We start from the raw sequence: 25095 nt of genomic DNA, 5'->3' as shown, positions 1-25095 counted from the left end.
TGTCCACTATCTACAAAGCACAAGTCAGGAGTGTGATGTAATAATCCCCACTTGACTGGCTGAGTGCAGCTCCAACAACACTCCAGAATCTCGAGACAAACCAGAACAAAGCATCTGGCTTGATTGGCACCCCTTCCAAAAACAGTCACTGCCTCCACCACCGAACAGTCTGTAACATCTACAAAATGCACTGCAGGAACTCACCAAGTCTCCCTATGCTGCACCTTCCAAACCCACCACCACCATGGAAAAACCACCACCTGGAAACTCCCCTCCAAGTCACTCACCAAAGAGACTGGGAAATATATCGTCGTTTCTTCACTGTCGCTGGGTCAAAATCCTCAGTCCTGAACAGCACTGTGGGTGTACCTACACCTCATGGATGACAATGGTTCAAGAGGGCAGCTCACTACCACCTTCTCAAGGTCAACTCGGGATGGGCAATAGATACTGGCCTAGTCAGCGGAACCAACATCCCGTAAATAAAAGATGCAGTCAGCATAATAATTATTGATCAGATATGGATATCAACTTTTACTGCATAAAAAAAACCCAATGTAAATGTTATACCTCATTGAATTATGAGTTTGCAGTCATAGGCTTGAATTTTCACCGACTTGGGTTGACTCGGGAACCCTGTAAAAATGACAGGCGAACACGATTCTGGGATTCCCGACTCCATTCCCAGGCTGTCTAATTTTTGGGAATGCCATTAAAGGATGCATGCTGCTTCCTGTCAGAGCTTTCACACTGCATTCCTAATCTGGCCAATTCCATTCTGGAGTCATGTCCCCCTCCTCCTCTATAATTTTCAGGTTTTAAAAGAGCAGCTCCTTAGAGGAGTTTTGAACCCTAGTGTGCATGAGGTGACCTTTTTAAAAGGTAAGTTTAAAATGCCCCTCCCATGTCCCAATAACATGGTACACCCACCACCCCAGCCCATCAGGCCCCCAATGCCAGGTTCTGACTTTTCCCACTCCTATGTCCATCATGTCCCTGAAGCCAAGCTCTGGCAATTCCATGCCTATTGACCCATTATAAACCTTCTGGAACCAGTGAACACCACAGCATAAAGTGGGTTGGCTGTGTAAAAAACAAGTTTGAAAAATGTAATCCTTTGATCACTTTCCCTTATGCTTGAAAAAAGAAGAATGCGTGAGCTAATAAAAGTGTCAATCATCCAGGTCTTTTGCTGTTTCAAAAATTCCACGCGCTTGAAACCACTTGAGCTATGTAAACAAAAATTGTGAAGTAGCTCAAAGAGCCTGAGCTGTCAGGCGAGATATGTTTTCTCTGGGATGCAGGTGTTCTGTTATTCTAATAGATGTCAGGGTTTCTCAACCAAGAGTACGTAATGAATAAAATGGGCAAATAGGCATGGAAGTGCCAGGATTTGGCATAGGAGGTCTGAGGGGCCTGAGGAGGTGGGTGGATGACCAGGGCTTAGTAATGAAGGCCCAAAGGATTGGAGGGAGTGGGTGGAAGGACAGTGTTTGGCATGGGGGCATGCAGGGATATAGGGAGTGGGTAGAAGGGCAGAACCTGACAAAGGGGGCGTGAGGGGCCTGAGGGAATAGGTGGAAGTACAGAGTCTGGCATGAGGCATGAGGGGTCTGTGGGGTGAGTAAAAAGGCTGGAGCTGGATTTGAAGGAGTTTGGGGCTTGGATGTTGAAGAGCAATGGATGCTACGGGTGGGGCATGGGAAATGTTTGGAGGTGAAAGAGGTTTATGGGATGAGGACTGTGATGCAGCGGTGATTGAGCGAGCCCGGCACACTGCAGCAAAATGTCCCTTCTTGCCACAGGCCTTGCAGGGCACGCTCTGCGCCGGGCAGCGCTGCTGGGAGAATTTTGTCTGTCCACAGAAGTAACACTTGGGTCCCCCGGGGTTGGTTGGCTGCCGCGCGGTGCAGGCTTGGGGTTGGCTGAGGGCGGTCGCTGATGGGGTCCACGATGGGGTGGCCGCTGGCGGGGTCCATGATGCACAGGGGAGGGTGGGCCGTGCGGTCGGGGGCATAAGCTTGTACGTTGCGTGAGGTGACCATGAGCGAGAGCGCTAGTTTCTTGGTCGCCGCGAGGTCAAGCGTGGCCTGTTCTAAGAGGCTCTGGCGGATGTAGTCAGACCCTATGCCCGTAACGAACATGTCTCTCATTAGCAGGTTTGAATGTTCAGTGGCCGAAACGGCCTGGCAGTCACAGTCTCTCACCAGGGCGAGCAGGGCACGCCAGAAATGTTGGAAGTCCTTTTTGGCATTGTCTGCTTGAGGATGCAGCTGCAGGCGATCCGGCGGAGGTCCATCTCTGAAATATCTCTGTGTAATAAATTGATGCACTATCAATTACGACGAGATGAGAGTAGAATGTAATCGAGGATGGTCGATCGTGACCGAGACGCGGCTGGTCGGCGGCGGTTGCAGGCGATGAGCGGCCCGATGAGGTGCCCGACGGGCAGGGGTCCCCCATATGTACAATATAATACATCAGTGGTGACTACCACAGACTGGAGGAACTTTGTGTTATTTTTTCCACTGGCATAAAGTCCATCTCCACACCCAGCAGCCCCTCTGTCTGCCTCTGCACTTCTTCCTGGGTCAACTGGCCCTCCCCCAACTCGGATCCGGCCCTCAGCAATGGAGACCTCACCTTGGTGGGCACTTTCTCCCACGGCAGGCAGGCCGAGCCAGGAATTTTCCCGACACCCCCGACACACGCGGAGGATGTAAACCCAGGACATAGTTGTTGACTATCAACCTCACTGACCCTGAAACACTAACTTTAGCAATCTGTAGTTTCATTCCCTCTATCATAAAATTTCCACAGATGTTTAAAATAATAAGAAAGATGTATTTTTAAGCTTATGTTATTTCTGCCTCTACCCTACACCTGTGTATGTCCCAATCTTGACTTCACTCTCTGCGAAATGATTAAAAATTGAATGTCAGTGAATATTTTTTATTTCCTGTGTTGCTGTCCATGAAAACTCTTCAATCTGATTGGATTTCAGCCTACTTGGTGGGTGCTGGAGATTCCCAATAGTTGCATCAGATGTCGTAATAGAGGAAATCGACGCCAAGGTCAGTGGCAAAGGCCATGCCTTCACCACTGATTGCAAAATCCTGGCTATTAACTTGTACAGAATTGCAGTCAATGGGGAGTCCTGAAAAGGTGAATTACAGTAGTTTATTTCCTACCCACAGCTAGGAAATACAACAAAAGCAACAGTCCAAGTTTATCTCGGGGGATTACCGAACCCGCTCAGTGGGGGAGATTGTACTCCATGAACCCCACGGGCAGATTCATTGGGTCGTCTCGTGGGTCCCGTGGGGGTTATAAATGCAGCTACCACAGCTATTAGCTCTGGCTCAGTGGTAGTGCATCTGAATCGGAAGATTGTGGGTTTAAATCAAACTTTAGAAACTTGAGTGCATAATCTAAACTGCACTACTGAATTTCACTGTTGTACATTGGATGTGCTGTTAAACCTGGCAAATATTCATCCCTCAATCAATCTCACCCATCATCACAGATTACCTAAGCATTATTACATTGCTGTTTGATGCTATCTTGATGTGCACTGAAATAATGGTGAGGGCTGGCAGCCTCACTATGTTTTATGGCAAACCCTGGGCTAATATCCATAGAAGCTGGTGGCTTCCCTATTAATAATTGGCACATTCCAATGCAGGTCACAATGCCTGCGTGATGTAATCCATCTCCTTTCTGTGCTGCTCAGCTAAAAGAAAAATCCCATTAAAATAAAGTAAACTAACAATTGCAGCAATAAGCCAATTCTAACAGTGAAGAGATGCCATTAAATACAAGTGAGTGCGGCAACTGGGAAATTGACGTTGGCTGGAAAGTGGGTGAGCAATAGCGTGTTGCCACGATGAACTCTTCAATATTACTGCATGTGTTTTCCTTCACAGCAGATAAACAAAGTTTGACATCTCTCCTCTTGATAAAAGTTTGTGTTTGGAGGGAACAGCCCCAAAGCACACAATCCAAAAGGCTCCACTAAGAAAATGTCAGCATAAGTGCTGATTTTAAGCTGCAGAAGCTTAATGACTGATTGAAAATGGGGCATGAATGTTAAGAGCTTGTGAAGTACCTACATATTACGATGAGCTCGTTTGCTGGTTCTGACCAGAAATTGAAAACAACACTGGCGCTAAATTGTCAGTTCAACACCGATGTTCTTTGAAAGAAAACACATGGTGAAAAGCCCTTGAGCGAAACCACAGAAATACTGTGTATTCACTTTTTGTATAAAATGAATGTTACATTAATTAAGAATTGTTCATTGTATATTTTATAGATATCTGCCTCGTGTTTCTAAGCTACTTTAAGACTTTAGTTCAGAACAAAGCTGCTGACTTGAATATGGCTTCAGAGTATCAGTGATAATTTATTGAATAGATCGGTGATGGGGGAAGCTATCAAATTCGATAGTCTCCAAAAACAGGTGAAGACATTGCGATGCACAATGAATCTGTTCTCAATGTAGGCAGCATATAAACTCATGCTGTTGCTGAATTGAAAGATTGCCCTGTCAGGACAGTAGTAAATGTGGTGTGGAGTGGCTGCGTGCCTCAGCAGAGGACCCACATTTATGCGAGGCTAGAACCAACCTGGATCTGTTGCAGGGGAGTGCTTTTTGGCTGGAGCAAGTGCTGGAACAGTTTTTGGAAGAGAGTTTGAACAGAATCTGAACAGTCTTTTGAGAGGAGTAAGTTTTGCCACAACAGGAGAGAGATTGCGCTCAGCAGCTCTATGGCATTGCTATGGACGTCTTGGTGAAGAGAGAGGAGATGTACTCTATCCACTGGGGCCCAGAGGGTAACAATGGTGCGACCACTGTGATGTCCAGTGCCAGAAGTCGAGTAGGGAGGAGCAGGGAATGGTGTTGTAAAAGGTTCAATGATATCACCAGAGGAATAGTCAGTGAAGATATTTTCAAATTAGGATTAGGATTGTTTTCTTTGGAAAGACGGAGGTTGAGGGGGGACCTGATTGAGGTCTACAAAATAATGAGAGGTATGGACAGGGTGGATAGCAACAAGCTTTTTCCAAGAGTCAAGAGTGGGGGTGTCAATTACAAGGGGTCACGATTTCAAGGTGAGAGGGGGAAAGTTTAAGGGAGATGTGCGTGGAAAGTTTTTACGCAGAGGGTGGTGGGTGCCTGGAACCCTTTGCCAGCGGAGGTGGTAGAGGTGGGCACGATAGCATCATTTAAGATGTATCTAGACAGATATATGAACGGGTAGGGAACAGAGAGAAGTAGATCCTTGAAAATAGAAGACAGGTTTAGATAAAGGATCTGGAGGCTGGGAGAGCTGAAGGACCTGTTCCTGTGCTGTAATTTTCTTTGTTCTTTGTTCTCTTTTTGTTATTCTAGAAACATAGAAAATAGGAGCAGGAATAGCCCATTCAGGCCTTTGAGCCTGCTCCACCATTCATTATGATCATGGCTGATCATCCAACTCAGTACTCTGTTCCCATTTTTCTCCTATATCCTTTGATCCCTTTAGTCTCAAGAGGTATATCCAACTCCTTCTTGAAAACATACATTGTTTTGGCCTCAATTTCTTTTTGTGGTAGCGAATTCCACATCTCTGGGGAATAAATTTCTCCTCATATCAGCCCTAAATGGTTTACCCCATATCCTTAGACTATGACCCCTGGTTCGGGTCTCCCCCTGCTATCGGGAACATCCTTCCTACAACTGCCCTCTCTAGATGTCCTCTGGATGTACTCCACTGGGGCCCAGAGGGTGATAATGGTGTGACAACTGTCCAGTGCCAGAGGTCTAGTAGGGAGGAGCAGGGAATGGTGCTGTAAAAGGTTCAATGGCTTCATACAGAGGAATGGCCAGTGAAGATATTTTCAAATGTCTTCTGGAAATAGTTCCTGTTAGAATTTTATAGATGTCTATGAGATTTCCCCTCATACTTCTAAATCCCAATATTTGTAACCATTGACCACATCAAAGAGAGGTAAGTGCTTTCAAAGCACTAAGTGCATTAAGATGCATTTGCATTTATTTACATGCTCCTTCTGGCATCCGGGACAGAGAATTCCACCCATTATCTTTTCATCACACCACTCTCATGATCAACTGCTGCAGGGGATTCAATAACTGAAGCCCCCATTCCCCCCACCCCGCCAATAACACTCGTCCCCCCCAAAAAACTTTCAGTATTCTGGTCCCACAAAGTCTGAGGCACAAAATAGCATCACACCAGGATAAGGTTTGCAAAGCACTGTGATAGATACACGCTAACCTCATCAGAAGAAAATCTTGGTGCTTGTGGGGGTTCTCAATTATCCTAATATGAGCTTTGAGAAGGATTCTATCAGCAAAGTCATGTTCTCTATCACTTCGATAAACTCTTCAAGCTGCTCTTTCAAAGCACCAGAACAAGATCCTTGCGTCCTCTTAGAATTGGGAAATTATTTGACTATAACAAAGTATGACTGGGGTAAGTTACAGGGTGTGTCGATCAAATCTTATGGGGAGCACTATTTGTTTCCCTCTGTTGCATTGAACCCCTCAAACTGGTTGTCAGATGATAGATATTCAGTTTGTAGTCAACTATCAGTGGTAAAAATATAAAGACAAACATAATCATTTTATAAAATCTATTTACAGAAGAGTTTTGAAATGTCCTGATAATTCATCAAGCAATTTTTGTTGGAGTTTTGTTTTTGTCCTTGGTCTGTTTCTGCTGGCTTGCTAGGGCAGTATTTACGACCCATCCCTAATTACCTTTGAGACGGTGGTGGTGAGGAGCCTCTTTCTTGAACAGCTGCAATCCCTGTGATGTAGGTACAACCATAATATTTTTTCCCCAGAAGCGTTTTGCTACAATTTAATAGCTTGCTACACAATTTCAGAGGGCAGTTAAGAGTTCATGCACCTGTGGATTGGGAGTCATGTGTAGGCCAGACCAGGTAAGGATGGCAGATTTCCACCTCTGAAGCACACGAGTGAGTCAGATGGGGTTTACAACAATTCAGTAGTTTTGTGACCATTATTAATGAGACTAAAACTTTCATACATGTTTATTAATTCACAGCATTTAAATTCTCCAGCTGTCTTTAAGAACACAACGATGAGTTGAAATACCTCAAAGAGCTGATTCAGGAAATGGCCACTAAACTATGTTTCAGCATGACATTCTTTTGCATTGCAAGCAACTTAGTGACCCTTACAGCTTGATGAATTTGTTCTGTTTGTGACAAAGGGTTGAGCCATTTCATATCAGAAAGGGTGACATTCAACACTGGTGGTGATGCAAATGGCTGGCTTTAAGGTCCGATGATTTTCTGTTCTGTGGGGCATGAGTTTTAAAGGTTCATGCCAGGCGGGAAACTATGACAATGGGTTTGCCGCCCATTTTACGCACGACCACATCGTCCTTTCCATTGAAAAGTGTTATGGGCCGGGGTTTAGAGAACTCCAAAGTGTATCATGGAGTTCACCTGATCCACAACTTTTAATAGATTACCACTTGAGTATTTCTCATGTCCCCAGTTTCTATCCCTCACAGGCTGAAACTGATGTCGGAAACCAAGCTTTGATTTATGAACTAATTCATACTCATCTGCCATTTCTGCTGCTAACCTCGCAGTTTTAACCCTTTGCTCTTCCACATGAGTTCTCACTACATCAGGATTTAATTTTTAAACTCCTCCAAAAGTATAATTTCTCTGAGAGCTTAGTTTGGTCTATTTTCAAAGCCCTTATCCACCTATCAAAATTACTCTGAGCCTTTCAAACTCCATGTATGTTTGACTAAATTCTTTCCTTAAATCTCTAAACCTTTGTCTGCAGGCTTCAGGCACTAGTTCATATGCAGCTAAGATGGATTTTTTCACCTCCTCATACATCCCAAATACCTCCTCCGGTAGTGATGAAAACACTTCACTAGCCCTACCTATCAGCTTTGTTTGAATCAGTAATACCCACATGTCCTGTGGACATTTCAGTTGTTTAGCTACCTTCTCAAATTAAATGAAAAAAGCTTCTACCTCCTTCTCATCAAACCTTGGCAATGCTTGGACATATTTAAATAGATTCCCACCAAACCTTCGACTTTGACGCTCTTTCTCACTATCCTCACCACTATCCTCAAACTGTACATTTCCCTTTACGTCTGCCAATTTTAACTGACTGTCATGTTTCATGGCTATTTTCTAAAGTTCAAACTCTCTCTCTTTATCTTATACCCTGATCTGTATCTCCCGTTCTCTTTCTTTTTGTTCTGCTAGGGCTATTCTTTCTTTTCACCTTTCTTCTCCTTTTCTTTTTCCTCCCTCTCTTTCTTTTTCCTCTCTATCTCTTTCTCTTTCTTTTTCCGCTCTCTCTCTTTCTTTTTCTTTTGCCGCTCTCACTCTCTTTCTTTTTCCTCTCTTTCGTATTCAAGCTGCTTTAATTCTTTCTCATGTTCCATTTGTTTAATTTGTAACTGAATTTTTGCCATTTCCATTGAGTCAAACTGTACCTCAGGCAACTTTAAATGCTTAGCCACTGCCATAATTACCTCATCTTTACGCATTTTGTCAGGCAATGTTAACTGCAATGTTTTTGCCAAATCTAACAGTCTGCTTTTAGTCTCTGTCCGTAAGGTACTGCATGTGACCGTCTCCACACCCAAAAACTTCAGAGCCTCTGAAAGAGCCATTGCCCACGACACACTCCCCACTTAAACTAGAATACCACACCTGATAAGCAATCACAATATGCTCACCCCTCACTGTCTTTCAGTTCACTAAGCCAATCCAATTGATAGACTTTTGTCCTGAACGAGCCCCCAATTTGTTATGGGCCAGGGTTTAGAGAACCCCAAAGTGTATCATGGAGTTCACCTGACCCACAACTTTTAATAGATTGTGGTGTGGGGAGCACACGGCCCACTCTACAGGTGTGGTACAGCAGAAATCGATAAGTATTTTTTAAAGCAAAACAATGTTTATTCTATGAACTCAAGTTAACCTTTTTAAAACACACAGTGAACATCTTAGCAACCATCAATTCAAATACAACCCCCAAAGAATATAACACTAAGTAATCCTTAATAACTTCCCAAACAACATCCAGAAGACAAAAGAAACACCTTTTAACAGAAGCACATTAGGTTTACATTCACTACGGAGAACATTTATAATTCTGAATTCACCAAATGATCAAGAGATAGTCTTTTCATGGCAGAGAGAACAGCAGTACACCTGCTTTGTCCGGCTTCAGCTCCAACACTGAAAACGAAACCAAAAAAAAACCACAGACACACCCAAGCTTTTCTCAAAGTGAAACTAAAAACCAGAGCCAGAGCTCAGCTCCACCCACACTCTGACATCACTGCAGTAACATGAGCATTCAAACATTTCTTAAAGTGACATTCTCATGACAAAAGTCAAAATAATTGATGGCATAGAGTCAAAAATACTTGTGCACTTGAATGAAATGTAACCAGAATGTAACCAGCGTACATTAAACAAGATGATACAATGGCAACCCTGTTAATCATAGGTGGTAATCCGCCAATGGAACACTTCGCATAAACTCAGGCAAAGGAGTGACAAAGGTGGTTTTATCTATTTTATGATGAGAAATTCCTAAGACACCTAGAATTGATCCTTTATCACTGACTGCTTCCTGTCCTGAGAAATCAATCCCATTTATTGCAATGAAAAGAAAATGTCTGTGCACCCACTGACATTGAATTTCACACTGATTGTCTTGTACTCACCGGGAACTGCCAGCACCAATTTCACTTCATGCTTGTAATGGCCAAAAAGTAGACATGATCCTGTCTGCCTGGATATATAATTTTAACCCCATGGCCTCGAATTGTTAGAGTGGTTAGCATTGCCTCACAGATCCAGAGTCCCAGGTTCGATTTCGGCCTTGGGTGAGTGTCTGTGCAGAGTTTGCATGTTCTGCCACGCCTATGTGGGATTCCCCTGGGTGCTCCAGTTTCCTCCCACTGTCCAAAGATCTGCAGGTTAGGTGAGTTGGCCATGGTCAATGTTCAGGGTTATGACAATGCTCAATGAGCCTTGTAGAGTGCTCTTTCCGAGGGTCGGTGCAGACTCGATGGGCTGAATGACCCCCTTCTGCACTGCAAGGATTCTATGGATTTTATGGAAATAACAAATTGCCAAGCAATTTATTCCCAATAGAAATACATTAGTCTCATATCTATGTGAAGATGAGGTGTGAAGTTTCAGTTGGGGCGATGGATAGTTACAAGGTAGCGAGGAAGGATCTAAAGAGAGAGCTAAGACGAGCAAGGAGGGGACATGAGAAGTATTTGGCAGGTAGGATCAAGGAAAACCCAAAAGCTTTCTATCGGTATGTCAGGAATAAGCGAATGACTAGGGAAAGAGTAGGACCAGTCAAGGACAGGGATGGGAAGTTGTGTGTGGAGTCTGAAGAGATAGGCGAGATACTAAATGAATATTTTTCGTCAGTATTCACTCAGGAAAAAGATAATGTTGTGGAGGAGAATGCTGAGACCCAGGCTAATAGAATAGATGGCATTGAGGTACGTAGGGAAGAGGTGTTGGCAATTCTGGACAGGCTGAAAATAGATAAGTCCCCGGGTCCTGATGGGATTTATCCAAGGATTCTCTGGGAGGCCAGGGAAGAGATTGCTGGACCTTTAGCTTTGATTTTTATGTCATCATTGGCTACAGGAATAGTGCCAGAGGACTGGAGGATAGCAAATGTGGTCCCTTTGTTCAAAAAAGGGAGCAGAGACAACCCCGGCAACTATAGACCGGTGAGCCTCACGTCTGTAGTGGGTAAAGTCTTGGAGGGGATTATAAGAGACAAGATTTATAATCATCTAGATAGGAATAATATGATCAGGGAGAGTCAGCATGGCTTTGTGAAGGGTAGGTCATGCCTCACAAACCTTATTGAGTTCTTTGAGAAGGTGACTGAACAGGTAGACGAGGGTAGAGCAGTTGATGTGGTGTATATGGATTTCAGCAAAGCGTTTGATAAGGTTCCCCACGGTAGGCTATTGCAGAAAATACGGAGGCTGGGGATTGAGGGTGATTTAGAGATGTGGATCAGAAATTGGCTAGCTGAAAGAAGACAGAGGGTGGTGGTTGATGGGAAATGTTCAGAATGGAGTTCAGTTACAAGTGGAGTACCACAAGGATCTGTTCTGGGGCCGTTGCTGTTTGTCATTTTTATTAATGACCTAGAGGAAGGCGCAGAAGGGTGGGTGAGTAAATTTGCAGACAATACTAAAGTCGGTGGTGTTGTCGATAGTGTGGAAGGATGTAGCAGGATACAGAGGGATATAGATAAGCTGCAGAGCTGGGCTGAGAGGTGGCAAATGGAGTTTAATGTAGAGAAGTGTGAGGTGATTCACTTTGGAAGGAATAACAGGAATGCGGAATATTTGGCTAATGGTAAAGTTCTTGGAAGTGTGGATGAGCAGAGTGATCTAGGTGTCCATGTACATAGATCCCTGAAAGTTGCCACCCAGGTTGATCAGGTTGTGAAGAAGGCCTATGGAGTGTTGGCCTTTATTGGTAGAGGGATTGAGTTCCGGAGTCAGGAGGTCATGTTGCAGCTGTACAGAACTCTGGTACGGCCGCATTTGGAGTATTGCGTACAGTTCTGGTCACCGCATTATAGGAAGGACGTGGAGGCTTTGGAGCGGGTGCAGAGGAGATTTACCAGGATGTTGCCTGGTATGGAGGGAACATCTTATGAGGAAAGGCTGATGGACTTGAGGTTGTTTTCGTTGGAGAGAAGAAGGTTAAGAGGAGACTTAATAGAGGCATACAAAATGATCAGGGGGTTAGATAGGGTGGACAGTGAGAGCCTTCTCCCGCGGATGGAAATGGCTGGCACGAGGGGACATAGCTTTAAACTGAGGGGTAATAGATATAGGACAGAGGTCAGAGGTAGGTTCTTTACGCAGAGTAGTGAGGCCGTGGAATGCCCTACCTGCTACAGTAGTGAACTCGCCAACATTGAGGGCATTTAAAAGTTTATTGGATAAACATATGAATGATAATGGCATAGTGTAGGTTAGATGGCTTTTGTTTCGGTGCAACATCGTGGGCCGAAGGGCCTGTACTGCGCTGTATCGTTCTATGTTCTATGTTCTATGTTCTATGTTCACGTTTGAAAAAAAATCCAGAAGTTACTACGAATATAATGGAAAATAATTCAGCAGGATGCATTTGCTTGATGAATTATGTCCCACTGCCAAGTCAAAATATTTCCAGGGTTATTTTGGATATTGCAAAAGATCAATGACATATTGTTGATAGAGTGACAAGACATTTGTGTTTACTTTCAGAGACAAAATATTGGAACATACATTTCAGGCACATATGATCACTAAAGACGCGGGGTTAGAAGTCAATATACTCAATTCTTGGGGTTCAAGGAAAATCCTAAGAATTGAGCAGTGGGACAGCCCAGGCCTAACAAGTGCGGCGATTGGCTTCACTGCTAAATGTGTGGGGATGTTTTGGGGCTAACTTGGGTGAATGCTTAAAACATATTCAAGGCTGTTTACATGTGCAGATTTGCAGCCTGACACTGTTGCAAGATCTCATTGATCTCTCACCAAATATGAGGCAGGTGATCGGGCCTTTAGAATTTCTTTGGTTGCCAATTCCAAGTAATGATTACATTTTTGTCTTGTTAAAAAAAAATCCCGTGGATCCAGGAGGAGTAAGAGTGCAACCTCTTTGTTCTTAATCTGATTTATGGAGTATGAAATGTTCGCACATGTTTCTGTTGTCTGTAAATTGTCAGACACTTTGACCAGTTTATTACTCAAATGTTTTACACCCAGATGCCCTTATTGACGAGGTGATCAAAGGAGAAGCACAAGTTTATAATTCAACCAAATCTATTATCAAACACAGTAAAACAGTTGCATTATCCCAAATGCTTCATTTTATTCGTGTTGACAAACTCAATCGAGCTGCGGGTCCCATTCTCTGACTCTTGGTTGTTTCAGGGTCGTGAAGGTGGGTCTCGCTCGTTTCTCTTGTCTCTCCCCTGGTTTTCTGTCAAACCTTCTCTGTTGCCTCTACGTTGAGTCTTTACTGGGAGGGCTCTGGTGGTCGATTCTTATTCCCCTCTCTGCGCCTTTCCGGAAAGTTCTCTGGCCCTCAGCCAATGAGGTCTTGGGGCGGGGCCGCAACACCCAATGGAGTTGATGATTGCAACTCTGCAGGGCACCAGGAACCCACCCCCAATGGTCCATTTCCAGGTGTCATTGTCTGCATGTAACCTTGCTCCTTATATGGCAATGGCGGGAAATCTGGGGGCCAGAAAGTCTGGTTTCATCTGGGTAATCCTCAACAAGCGATCCATTTGACTGGGACCAATTATCTCTTGATGTCTTGTTCACAGGGGCAGGCCCAGACTTGCCTCAACTGTCTGTCTTTGCTCAGTGTATTTGAACTTGGCTGTTCAAATTTCATCAGGGCTGACTGTGGCTTTGATTTTAAATGTACAATTCTTAATTTAAAGTGTTCAATTGTACATCGGCCTACAATTCAGGCCACTGGCCATTTTACCACACTGTACTGTCAATGGGATGACTGTATTGCTCAAAAGCTTTAATAATGACTGTTACGTTCTTTGTCATTAAAGCACTAATGATACAGAAGGACTGGTGAAACAATAATGTGGGTTCTTTTTTGAAGATAAGACTACATACAGATAGATTTACTAGGAAATTGAATGTAGCATATCTAATCCTATCCTGCTGCTTGCTCACTGATAACAAGTCACTGGACTAATGCATTACATCCTGTTGAGGTGGTAATGATTGATAGTTGTTTAACATATGCATCCTTAAAGGTGTATGCACATCACATCACAATGGTCATTACCAAGATGGATGCACCACATTTCATACTAATATTCAGTTCATTGCACATATTGAAAAATTAAATTTCTCATCAACTTTTCACATTTCAAAATATACTTTGCAACACATTTTTATTAGCAAATCAGCTTTGCCTCAGGTTGGTAGAGATTCCTTCACTGAGTCAAAAGGAATTGTGTTCAAACCCCAGCCCAGAGTGTGGAGCAGAGAATCTAAGCTGACATTTCAGTGGGAGAATGAGATGTCTTCCATATAAGATGTTAAGTCATCCGCCATCTTAAATGGACATAACTGATCCCATGGAACTATTTGGAAATGAGTCAAAGGACTCTCGCATTGTTCTGGCCAACAGTTATCCCTCACCAACATCACAGAACCATTTGATTTGATTTATTACCCTGAGGTACAGTGAAAGGTATTGTTCTGCGTACAGTCCAGACAGATTGTTCCATACATGAAAAAACATAGGACATACATAAATACATAATGTAAATACATAGACACAGACATCGGGTGAAGCATACGGAGCGGAGTACTACTCAGTGGAGAAGATGTGTGAAGAGATCAGTTCAGTCCATAAGAGGGCCATGTGGAGCCTGGTAACAGCAGGGAAGAAGCTGTTTTTGAAACTGTTAGTGCGTGTTCTCAGACTTTTGTATCTCCTGCCCAATGGAAAAGGCTGGAAGAGAGAGAATAACCCGGTTAGGATGGGTCTTTGATTATGCTGCCCACTTTCCCAAGACAGCGAGAGGTGTAGACAGAGTCAATGGATGGGAAGTGGGGTCCCGTAATGGACTGGGTTGTGTTCATGACTCTCTGTAGTTTCTTATGGTCTTGGGCTGAGCAATCACCATAACAGGCTGTGATGCAGCCAGATAGGATGCTTTCTGTGATGCAGCCAGATAGGATGCTTTCTGTGATGCAACCAGAGAGGATGATTTCTATGGTGCACCAATGTAGCAATTGGTAAGTGTCAAGATGGACCTGCCGAATTTCCTTAGGAAGAATAGGTGCTGTTGTGCTTTCTTGGTCGTAGAGTCGATGTGGGTGGACCAGGACAGATTGTTGGTGATGTGCCAACCTAGGAATTTGAAGCTGTCAACCATCTCCACCTCGGCACTTTTGATACAGACAGGGGTGTGTACAATACTTCGCTTCCTGAAGTCAGTGACCAGCTCTTTAGTTTTGCTGGCATTGAGTGAGAGATTGTTGCTGTTACATCGCGCCACTAGGTTCTCTATATCCCTCCCGTACTTTGACTCATCATTGTTCGAGATCCGACCCACTTAGGTCACGTCATCAGCAAAGTGGAGGTGATGGCGTAGTGGTATTGTCATTGACATGTTACCTAGAAACCCAGATTACTGCTCTGGGGACACAGGTTCAAATCCTGCCACTGCAGATAGTGAAATTTGAATTCAATAAAAATATAAAACAAAGTCTAATGATGACCATGAAACCTTTGTTGATTGTCAGAAAATCCCAACTGGTTCACTAATGCCTTTAGGGAAAGAAATTTGCTATCCTTATCTGGTCTGGCCTACATGTGAATCCAGACTCACAGCAATGTGGTTAGCTCTTGACTGCCCCCTCAAGGGCAATTAGGGATGGGCAATAAATGCTGGCACAGCCTGCGATGCCCACGTCCCATGAACAAATTTTTAAAAACTTGTAGATGGAGTTGTAATAATCATCTATTCAGATATACAGATTATCTATTCAAATGACTGCTGCGTCCCTCTACATTACAATAATGACTAAACTTCATTGGATGTGAAGTCCATGAAAGGCACGATATTCAAGTTCTTCCTTCTATCTAAAAATAAAAGTGCACTTTACTTGTAAAGATGTATCTTACTTGCGTTTTTTTGCCATGAAAACCATTGGAACTGCTTTTGGGGCCATTAAAGGGATTATTTTAAAGTGTCTTTTTACTTTACACCATTATCGTCTTTGCCTCTCCTTCATTTCTTGATGTTAAAATTAAGAACTGAAAAAAACGCACAGCTTTCTAAACCAGCAATAAACACTAAGGTCATTAACCATGGGTTTACATCTGCAGTTCTTGTATGGTGATTGCAGCCATGAAAGCCAGTATGTAATGGTGAGGCATCAAATTCAATCTCAATTCAAAGTGAGGAATCAGGGGCGGGATTCTCCGACCGCCCCGCCGGGTCGGAGAATCGCCTGGGGCTGGCGTGAATCCCGCTCCCGCCGGTTGCCGACTTCTCCCACACCGGATATTCGGCGGGGGTGGGAATCGCGCCGCGCCGGTTGGCGGGCCACCCCAGCGATTCCCCGGCCCGCGATGGGCCGAAGTCCCGTTCCTCGAAGGCCTGTCCCGCCGGCGAGAATCAAACCACCTCTCTTACCGGCGGGACAAGGCGGCGCGGGCGGGCTCCTGGATCCTGGGGGGGGCGCGGGGTGATCTGGCCCCGGGGGGGTGCCCCCACGGTGGCCTGGCCCGCGATCGGGACCCATGATCCGCGGGCGGGCCTGTGCCGTGGAGGCACTCTTTTCCTTCCTCCTTCGCCATGGTCTCCACTATGGCGGAGGCGGAAGAGACCACCTCCACTGCGCATGCGCGGGGATACCATGAGCGGCCGCTGACGCTCCCGCACATGCGCTGCACGGCAAAGCCATTTCCGCGCCAGCTGGCGGGGCACCAAAGGCCTTTCCCGCCAGCTGGCGGGGCAGAAATCAGTCCGGTGCGGGCCTAACCCCTCAAGGTGAGGGCTCGGCCCCTCAAGATGCGGAGAATTCCGCACCTTTGGGGCAGAATGGTGCCGGACTGATTTGTGCCGTGTTTGGCACCGGTCGGCGGACATCGCGCCGATTGCGGAGAATCCCGCCCCAGAGCAGCAGTTAGTGTATAAAACCCATGTGAACTCGGTGAGAGGCGAGTTGCATTATTAATTGGAGTCTGATGTAGTTAGTTTGAAATAAGGAGCAGTTGGTGAACACATTCTCTCAAGAATGATTCACAGTGCAATTAGTAAACTCCTTAATTAGGGAGGGGAGAAAATGAGCTTTCTTAATTGGGGGAAATATATATTGAAATATTGAAAATTAGGTGTTTCAAGGTATGAGTCTATTTTTCAAAGCTGATTGCAAAGTGCTCTTGGTATCTGGACGAAAATACTAGTGTAATATGTAGCTGTCAACCTATAATGGTGCAGAATGTTTTCAGACTGACGTTACGCATTTCCAATTAGTCCGACCCACTACTCTTGATTAGACAGTTCCAGGTTTCCTGACGCAATTTTGACACAAGAGTGTGTGCTGTGGACGCTACCCTCATTGGTACAGGTATTGAGCTCCAAAGTAGGAATCATTGAAGTAACCAGTGCAGACTTGTCAAAAAGCAACCCAGGTGCGGCATGGTAGCACTGCTGCCTCACGGCGTCAGGGTCCCGGGTTCAATTCCGGCCTCCGTCTGTGTGGAATTTGTCTGTTCTCCCTGTGTCTGCGTGGGTTTCCTCCGGGTGCTCCGGGTTTCCTCCCACAGTCCAAAGATGTGCAGGCTAGGTGGATTGGCCATGTTAAATTGCCCTTTTAATGCCCAGGATTGTACAGGTTAGGTTCTGGATTACGGGGATAGGGCGGGGTGGAAGGGGGAGTGTAAATGGGTAGAGTGCTGATTCGAAGGGTCCATGCAGGCTCGATGGGCCGGGTGGCCTCCTTCTGCGCTGTACGGATTCTATGATCCTATGAATCTCTGATGTCTGGGCATTAATACAGCTGCTGGTCCCTCAAAAATCTTCCAGTCTACCTTTGGCCTATCTGTGTCCCACCAGATCCATATCTCCCAGAAGATAATACTCCTGGTCCGCAGAGTCCATCAACCAAAATGAAACTCAACTTTCAAAAGGGTTTGGGCCTCATTCCATGGTCTTTGGATGGACAGCACGAGCCCTCCTCCTGTTGCAAGTCTACCAGAAGCAAAAATCTACCCCGCCATTTATCTGAGTGCTGGTTATAGAACCTCGCTGTGGGCTGCCTGGCAATAAGCAAGTTATTTCTTCTTTCACACACTGACAGGAATTAATCTATTTGGTATTCATTGTGGTATTAGAATTTACAGTGCAGTAGGAGGCCGTTCGGCCCATCAAGTCTGCACCGGCTCTTGAAAAGAGCACCCTACCCAAGCCGACACCTCCACTCTATCCCCATAACCCAGTAACCCTACCCAACATTAAGGGGAATGCTGGACACTAAGGGCAATTTAGCATGGCCAATCCACCTAACCTGCACATCTTTGGACTGTGGGAGGAAACCAGAGCCCCGGAGGAAACCCACGCACACATGGGGAGAATGTGCAGACTCCGCACAGACAGTGACCCAAGCCGGGAATCGAACCTGGAACTCTGGAGCTGTGAAGCAATTGTGCTAACCACTATGCTACCGTGCTATTGTTCTATCATTTCTTTTCAACTGTCCGTGAAGATGATTTATGCAGCAAATTATATCACTTCTTCTTCCTGTCACTTATACTCAAATTTTGTTAAAACCAAGAGAGAAAAAGAAATCACCAGCAGTGATAGATTCCGAGATACATCACTGTGCAACCTGCCAACTTATTTCACTGTTAATTGGTTTACAGGGCAGAATTTTCCCCAAACATTTCAAAGTGCGGTCTCCAGCAGGAAACGAGGTGTGAATCCCAATAGGAGGTTGCGTGCAATTGAGATTTCAGTCCACCCACACTTAATATTTTTTTGGAGGGGGGCGTGTTTTGCACCGGCAGTGAGGGGGGGGCATAAACACACTGGCAGGTCCAACTTCACAGAGATCGAGGCGCCATTTTTAAAGGGCCCCAAAGTGACAGTAAAGCCTCCGCCCCCCCCTCCCTATGTCACCGGCATCAGCTTTTCAGTGTTTACCCCCCGCCGCCGAACCCGGTAAGAACGCCCTCTGCTTCCCCCCCCCCCCACCTCAAAAAGGACCACTGGCATTGGCACATGGGAAACCCACTATTGGGTCTCCCTTCAGACCCACCCCCCTTCCTTCCAGTACAGCGGCCCCCCAGGTGGGTGACACTCTGCTTTGGGGATGTCAAACGCTCGGCCCCCCTTTTGGCCCCCACCCCTTGGCAGTGATAAACTGGCAGTGCCCTCTGGCACGCTTGGCAGTGTCAATCAGGCAGGGCCAGGGCACTGCCCTGTCATGCCCCTCCCCCCCCATGCTCTGTGAGGGTATGAACCAGATTATGTCAGCTGCAGCAGGCAAGGAACATCGTGCTCTGTTCGGCATTAGGCACAAGTCCGGTTTCGGGGCTCTACCATTATTCTCTCGGCATAGCAGGATGTGCGCTGGGCACAACACGGGCAGAGAATTGCCCCCCACTATTTTCATTTCCTAGTTTTAAGCTATATTCTTTACACCTTTTTAAAAAGATTTAGTTTCTGAAATTTTATGGGACTCACTTTTAAATGTTCTTTCAGCAACAGCTGTTGTGTTTTTCCAATGATATTAAAGCACCAATCACCCCTAAGGGATTGGGTAAACGCATTGTGCGTTCATTTATTTCGGCTGGCATATAAGAACAGACATGCAAAGATATAACTTGAAGACACAGCAGCTGTGCTGACCGGGTGTGCTCTGCATAAAAGCAAATTGTGTAACAAAAACTGGATTGCCTGACACACTTGCATTTTAATGATGCCATGCTGCGATCCCTTAATGCCATATTACAACAATAGCATTTTTGTAGCACATTTAATGTAGAAAAATATCCCAACCATCATAAAATAATTGCATAATAATTGTCAGTGAGCCAAAGAAGGAGCCTTTAGGTCAGTGACAAAATATATAATCAAAGATGGAGGTGTTAAGCAATGTCTTAAAGGAGGAAAGATGATGGCAACACAGGGAAGAATTCCAGAGCTTATGGCCTGGGAAACTGTAGGCATGCCAGCAATGGTGGTGTAAAGTAGCAGAAGATGGATAAGAGCAGAGTTGGAGTAATATAGAGTTATCAGAGGATTGTCGGGCAGTGGCCAGGCGATGGAGGGATTAAACAGCTAGATTCAAATTTTAAGATTAAGGTGTTGGTGGACTAGGAAGAAATTTAAACCAATGGGCAAGGGAGTGGCAGATGAATGGGACTTGGAGTCAGTTAGGATTCCGTCAGCAGAGATTTGAAGAAACTTAAGTTCATGGAGGGTGAGATTTGGAACTCCAGTGAGGACAGCATTGAAATAGTTGAATTTGGAGGTAACGAAGGATAGATCATTGCATCCATGCCTCTGTTCCCCAAGCATTTCTCACCATGCTGCAGTATTGAATTGCAATTCATTGAGTCTACTAAGATATGTGTAAATGGTGTCGGGCTGTCCATTCAAAATGACTCAAAAGGTTACACTTCCTTTTATTCACAGCTGAAAACATTTAGTGAGGAGCTATTAATCACAGCAAGAGTATTTATAAGCATTTTAGTTTGTATCAAAGAATGGTACCTGAGATGCGTTCAAGCATGAAGGGAGAGATAGATAAACAATCCACCAAATACCTGTCTCGGGACTTATAAAACACAATCACTGACTGGTGAAATGTATTGCTGTGTGAGATTGAATGGGATTTTTGCATTTCAAAAGCTCTCAAGGGATTTGAAGCCCTTTCAAACATGCTTTGCTTTCAAGGAAGCCTCTGACACTTGCAATAGCTGCTGCTTTAAGCACTTTTGTCTGAGGCAGCAGATGTTAGGGAAGGGTAAGTGAAAATGCAGTAACTTTCACTGTACTGCCTGGACTGCTCTTCAGCTTTCAGTTAGGGGTTATTGGGAGTTCCGATTGGGGGGGGGGGGGTCTTGATGGGGCGTTTGATGCATAGCCGATGACGAGAGTGATGGGGTGACTGATGGGAGTTCCAATTGGCGGGGCCTGGTGGGGAAGGGATTTGATGGGGCGACTGATGGGGAGCCTGATGAGGGGGGGGGGGGGGGCTCTGATGAGGGTGACTGATGGGGAGTCTGATGGGGGGGGGAGGAGTCTGATGGGGGTACTGATCAGGGTCCCAATTGGGGGATCTGATAAGGGGGGTCTGAGGCGGTGACTAATGGGGAGTCTGATGGGGGTTTGGGGGTCAGTGAGGAGGAGGAGGTTGGGTCATCCTCATGCGGGGAGGGGTGACCTGTTAATCCTGCGGTGAGGGGGAGGATGCCCCTATTTGTCAGAGTGGGGAGCAGCATTTACATTGTGGTGGGGAGGGAGGCCTTCTGTGACTGAACTTCTTGGCCACCTTGGGGTCCACCCCATCAGGACCATGCTTGGGCGAGCTTGTGCCAAAGCCCGCCAGGTGGATTTCCTGCTGTGGGGGTTGGTGCATAATGGGGTTGCGGGGAGTGGGGTGGGGGTGAGGGGGGTCCACGGTGGGGGTGGTGAATTGGGCTTCCAGTCCATTAATCAAATTTAAATTATGCATCCTCCCGTCGACTCAGGGTGGTTAGCGCATTGAGTCTGTCAGTGGGGGAATCAGCGCGTCGCAACGTGGGCGCCAATCCCGTTACTCAGAGGATGTTCCATTCTCTGCCCGATTGGGAATACTGATTGCAGCGTTGGGCATTGTAGAATCCACGGCCAGATGTAGGATTAGCCCATCTTCAGGAAGAGGAATGAAGGTGTGATATTAAGGGAGTCAAAACCTGGAGTGGTATCAATCAACTATTTTCCAATGAGGTGTCAGTCGGAAGGAAAAATCCTGGTGCTTTTGAGGTTTAAGTCACCATATTCATAAACTGGGATTGTGGCGACCAAAGCAACAGTAATAGCAGGTGATCTTTGTAATGCAGCATGGAATGTGATTAGAGACCTGTCATTACCCAGACGAATGAGGAAACCCTTAACCCGAGCAGTAATTAATTTTATTTTTCTGTTTTCTTCCAGCCGAGCCATTAAAGCCAACCCTGATCTACTTCCAGAAACACCATGGACGAATATCTTTTACAATGACTTTTGGGGAACACTTCTTACACACAGTGGTAGCCACAAGTCCTACCGTCCACTGTGTACGTTTTCCTTTCGTTTTAACTGTGCCTTCGGAGGTATGGACCCCTGGGGCTACCATTTTGTCAACGTGCTGTTGCACAGTGCAGTCACTGGTCTCTTCACAAACCTCTCTCGGGTGCTGTTTGGCGATGGCTATTGGACCTTCATTGCGGGCCTCCTGTTTGCAACGCATCCGATCCACACCGAGGCAGTGGCTGGAGTTGTAGGCCGAGCAGATGTGGGAGCTGGACTCTTTTTCCTCCTTTCTTTAATGTGTTACATCCGGCACTGTGGGTGCAGAGGACGTTCTCTGTGGACCTGGGCCTGGTTGTTTGGAAGTTTCATGTGCGCTGCCTGCAGCATGCTGTGGAAGGAGCAAGGTGTAACTGTCCTGGCTATTTCAGCTGTCTACGATGTCTTTGTAGATCGCAGGCTCAGATTTTACCAGCTCATCTCATTGATTCACAAGGTAGGTCGCTTCAGATTAATGCAGGAACAGGTGGCCACTCATTAATGGGCAGCACGGTAGCATTGTGGATAGCACAATTGCTTCTCAGCTCCAGGGTCCCAGGTTCGATTCCGGCTTGGGTCACTGTCTGTGCGGATTCTGCACATCCTCCCCGTGTGTGCGTGGGTTTCCTCCGGGTGCTCCGGTTTCCTCCCACAGTCCAAAGATGTGCAGGTTAGGCGGATTGGCCGTGATAAATTGCCCTGAGTGTCCAGAATTGCCCTTAGTGTTGGGTGGGGTTACTGGGTTATGGGGATGGGGTGGAGGTGTTGACCTTGGGTGGGGTGCTCTTTCCAAGAGCCGGTGATGACTCGATGGGCCGAATGGCCTCCTTCTGCACTGTAAATTCTGTGATAATCTATGATAATGGAGTAACTGTGAGTCAACATGGCCGGCAGGGACCTCACCCACTGACAGTGCGTGTCAGAAACCCAGGGGTGGACAGACCATGGTTTGCTGACTGGAAACGTATCCATGTGAAACTATCCTCCCCATGAAATCCTGTGTTTATTGAGCTGTCACATAGATTCTGATAACAATTATATTAAGTGCCTTCCAGTTTTGTTGCTTTTTTGCAGTTGCATATGACCTTCAGATTGCATTCTGGTCTGTTATGACACATTGTGTCCCAGCCAATATAAACCACATCAGCGATTGGTGTCATGCTGATAACAATTTGGACACGTTAATAAAATGGGGCAGTGGAGTGAAACGGGGATTGCCCATCCCTTGTTCTCAATCATTGAATATACTACATCCCCCTCAGTGTCGGCAAGAGCTGCAATGTTCCATTTGTTTACAGCAATGATTCGTGTTCAATTTGGGAAATAAATTGTTAAAGCAAACAAAAGAAGTTCAGACTGGTTTTCACAACATTGGACATGGGTGCAAAGTCGTGCAGAGACGCCTGACTGAAAGTAACTTATGTTGAACTTGGCAGTGCCACTACTTAACCACAAATATTTGGATACAGCTTTGAATCAGACAATATTTTTAAACTATAACCATATAGGAATTGAGCTGATTGAATATACATTCTTCAAAGATGTCTTAGAAAATCACAATTTTCATATCGCAGATTTCCTCCCCTCCCTCTCGCCCAGGCTTGTCCAGGTTACAGCCCGTGGGTCAGATGGGCCCATAAAGCCCTTCTATGCAGCTCCTGGGGCCAGTTTTCAAAATTCTAGTCAAACAGATGCGTTCCAACAGAAGATTCTGCATGGAGCTGCTTCACCAATCACAGACCGGTTCTCTCCCTCGTTTACTGCTGATAGGCTGACTAGTGCGCCTATCAGTGGCAAATGAGAGACAGACTCTATCTCTGATTGGAGGAGCAGTGAACCCTGGCATTGGAGACTGTGCCATGGGTTTCAGGGCCGATAGAAGCAAAGTTACAGTGAGGCTGGAGTCTGAGGAGTCAGGTGCGCCTGGCACAGGGAACACAGCTTTGGCAATCAGGGGAGGCCAAGGCACCATTGGAACCAGGGAGGGTGAAGTTATGGCTAAGCCAAAAGAGAAGATGATGGCATGGTGAGTTTATGGGAGTGAGAGAGTGTGCATGTGTGGGCGTGAGGGAGTGGTACCAAATCTGTGTGTGGGGATGAGTGAGTGTCACTGAGTGTGAGCACAGTAAGAAGTCTCACAACACCAGGTTAAAGTCCAACAGGTTTATTTGAAATCACAAGCTTTAATCGGAAGTCACCCGATTAAAGATCAGCGCTCCGAAAGCTAGTGATTCAAAACAAAACTGTTGGACTTTAACCGGGTATTGTGAGACTTCTTACTGTGCCAACCCAGTCCAACACCGGCATCTCAACATCATGAGTGTCGGTAGGAATGAGTGTGAATGAGTGTGTGTGGGAATGAGTGAATGTGACTGCGTGTGACAGTGAATGTCACTGCATGTGTGTACATGTGTGGGAGTGACTGAGTGTATGTGGAAATAAGTGGGTTGACTGAGTGTGTGTGTGGGAGTGGGTGACTGAGTGTGTGGGATTAAGTGAGTCTGACTGTGTGTGTGTGGGAGTGAGTGACCTGTGTGTGTGGGTGTGAGGGACTGAATGGGTGGGTAAGTGTGTGTACGTTTGTGGAAGTGAGGGACTGAGAGTGGGTGTGGAAGTGGAAATGAGTGACTTTTGCTGAGTGTGTATGTGTGTGTGGGAGTGGGTGACTGAGTGTGTGTGGGAGTGAGGGACTGAGTATGTGTGGGAGTGAGGGGCTGAGAGTGTGTGGGAGTGAGGGACGGAGTGTGTGGGAGGGAGGGACTGAGTGCGTGGGAGTTAGGGACGGAGTGTGTGCGGGAGTGAGGGACTGAGTGTGTGGGAGTGAGCGACTGAGAATGTGTGGGAATGAGGGACTGAGTGTGTGTGTGGGAGTGAGGCACGGAGTGTGTGTGGGAGTGAGGGACTGAGTGTGTGTGAGAGTGAGGGACTGAGAGTGTGTGGAAGTGAGGGATGGAGTGTGTGGGAGTGAGGGACGGAGTGTGTGGGGGGGAGGAACTGAGTGTGTGGGAGTGAGGGACTGAGTGTGTGTGGGAGTGAGGGTCTGAGTGTGTGTGGGAGTGAGGGACTGAATGTGTGTGGGAGTGAGGGACTGTGAGTGCGTGGGAGTGAGGGACTGAGTGTGTGTGGGAGTGAGGGACTGAGTGTGTGTGGGAGTGAGGGACTGAGTGTATGGGACTGAGGGACGGAGTGTGTGGGAGTGAGGGACTGAGTGTGTGTGG

The 25095-nt window shown here is 46.0% G+C and overlaps 1 protein-coding gene across 1 annotated transcript in view; it reads left to right on the top strand.

Annotated features, from left to right (window-relative positions):
- LOC140396480 (protein O-mannosyl-transferase TMTC2-like) overlaps positions 1–25095 on the top strand; it is a 271210-nt gene that overhangs the window by 93018 nt on the left and 153097 nt on the right. The window contains exon 2 of the mRNA XM_072485147.1: positions 21764–22334. Coding sequence (XP_072341248.1) covers positions 21764–22334 — 571 coding nt within the window. The remainder of the gene's footprint in view (positions 1–21763; positions 22335–25095) is intronic.

This window comes from Scyliorhinus torazame, chromosome 19 (genome assembly GCF_047496885.1).
Source record: "Scyliorhinus torazame isolate Kashiwa2021f chromosome 19, sScyTor2.1, whole genome shotgun sequence".
Taxonomy (NCBI): domain Eukaryota; kingdom Metazoa; phylum Chordata; class Chondrichthyes; order Carcharhiniformes; family Scyliorhinidae; genus Scyliorhinus; species Scyliorhinus torazame.
This window is presented reverse-complemented; position numbering and strand designations above follow the sequence as displayed.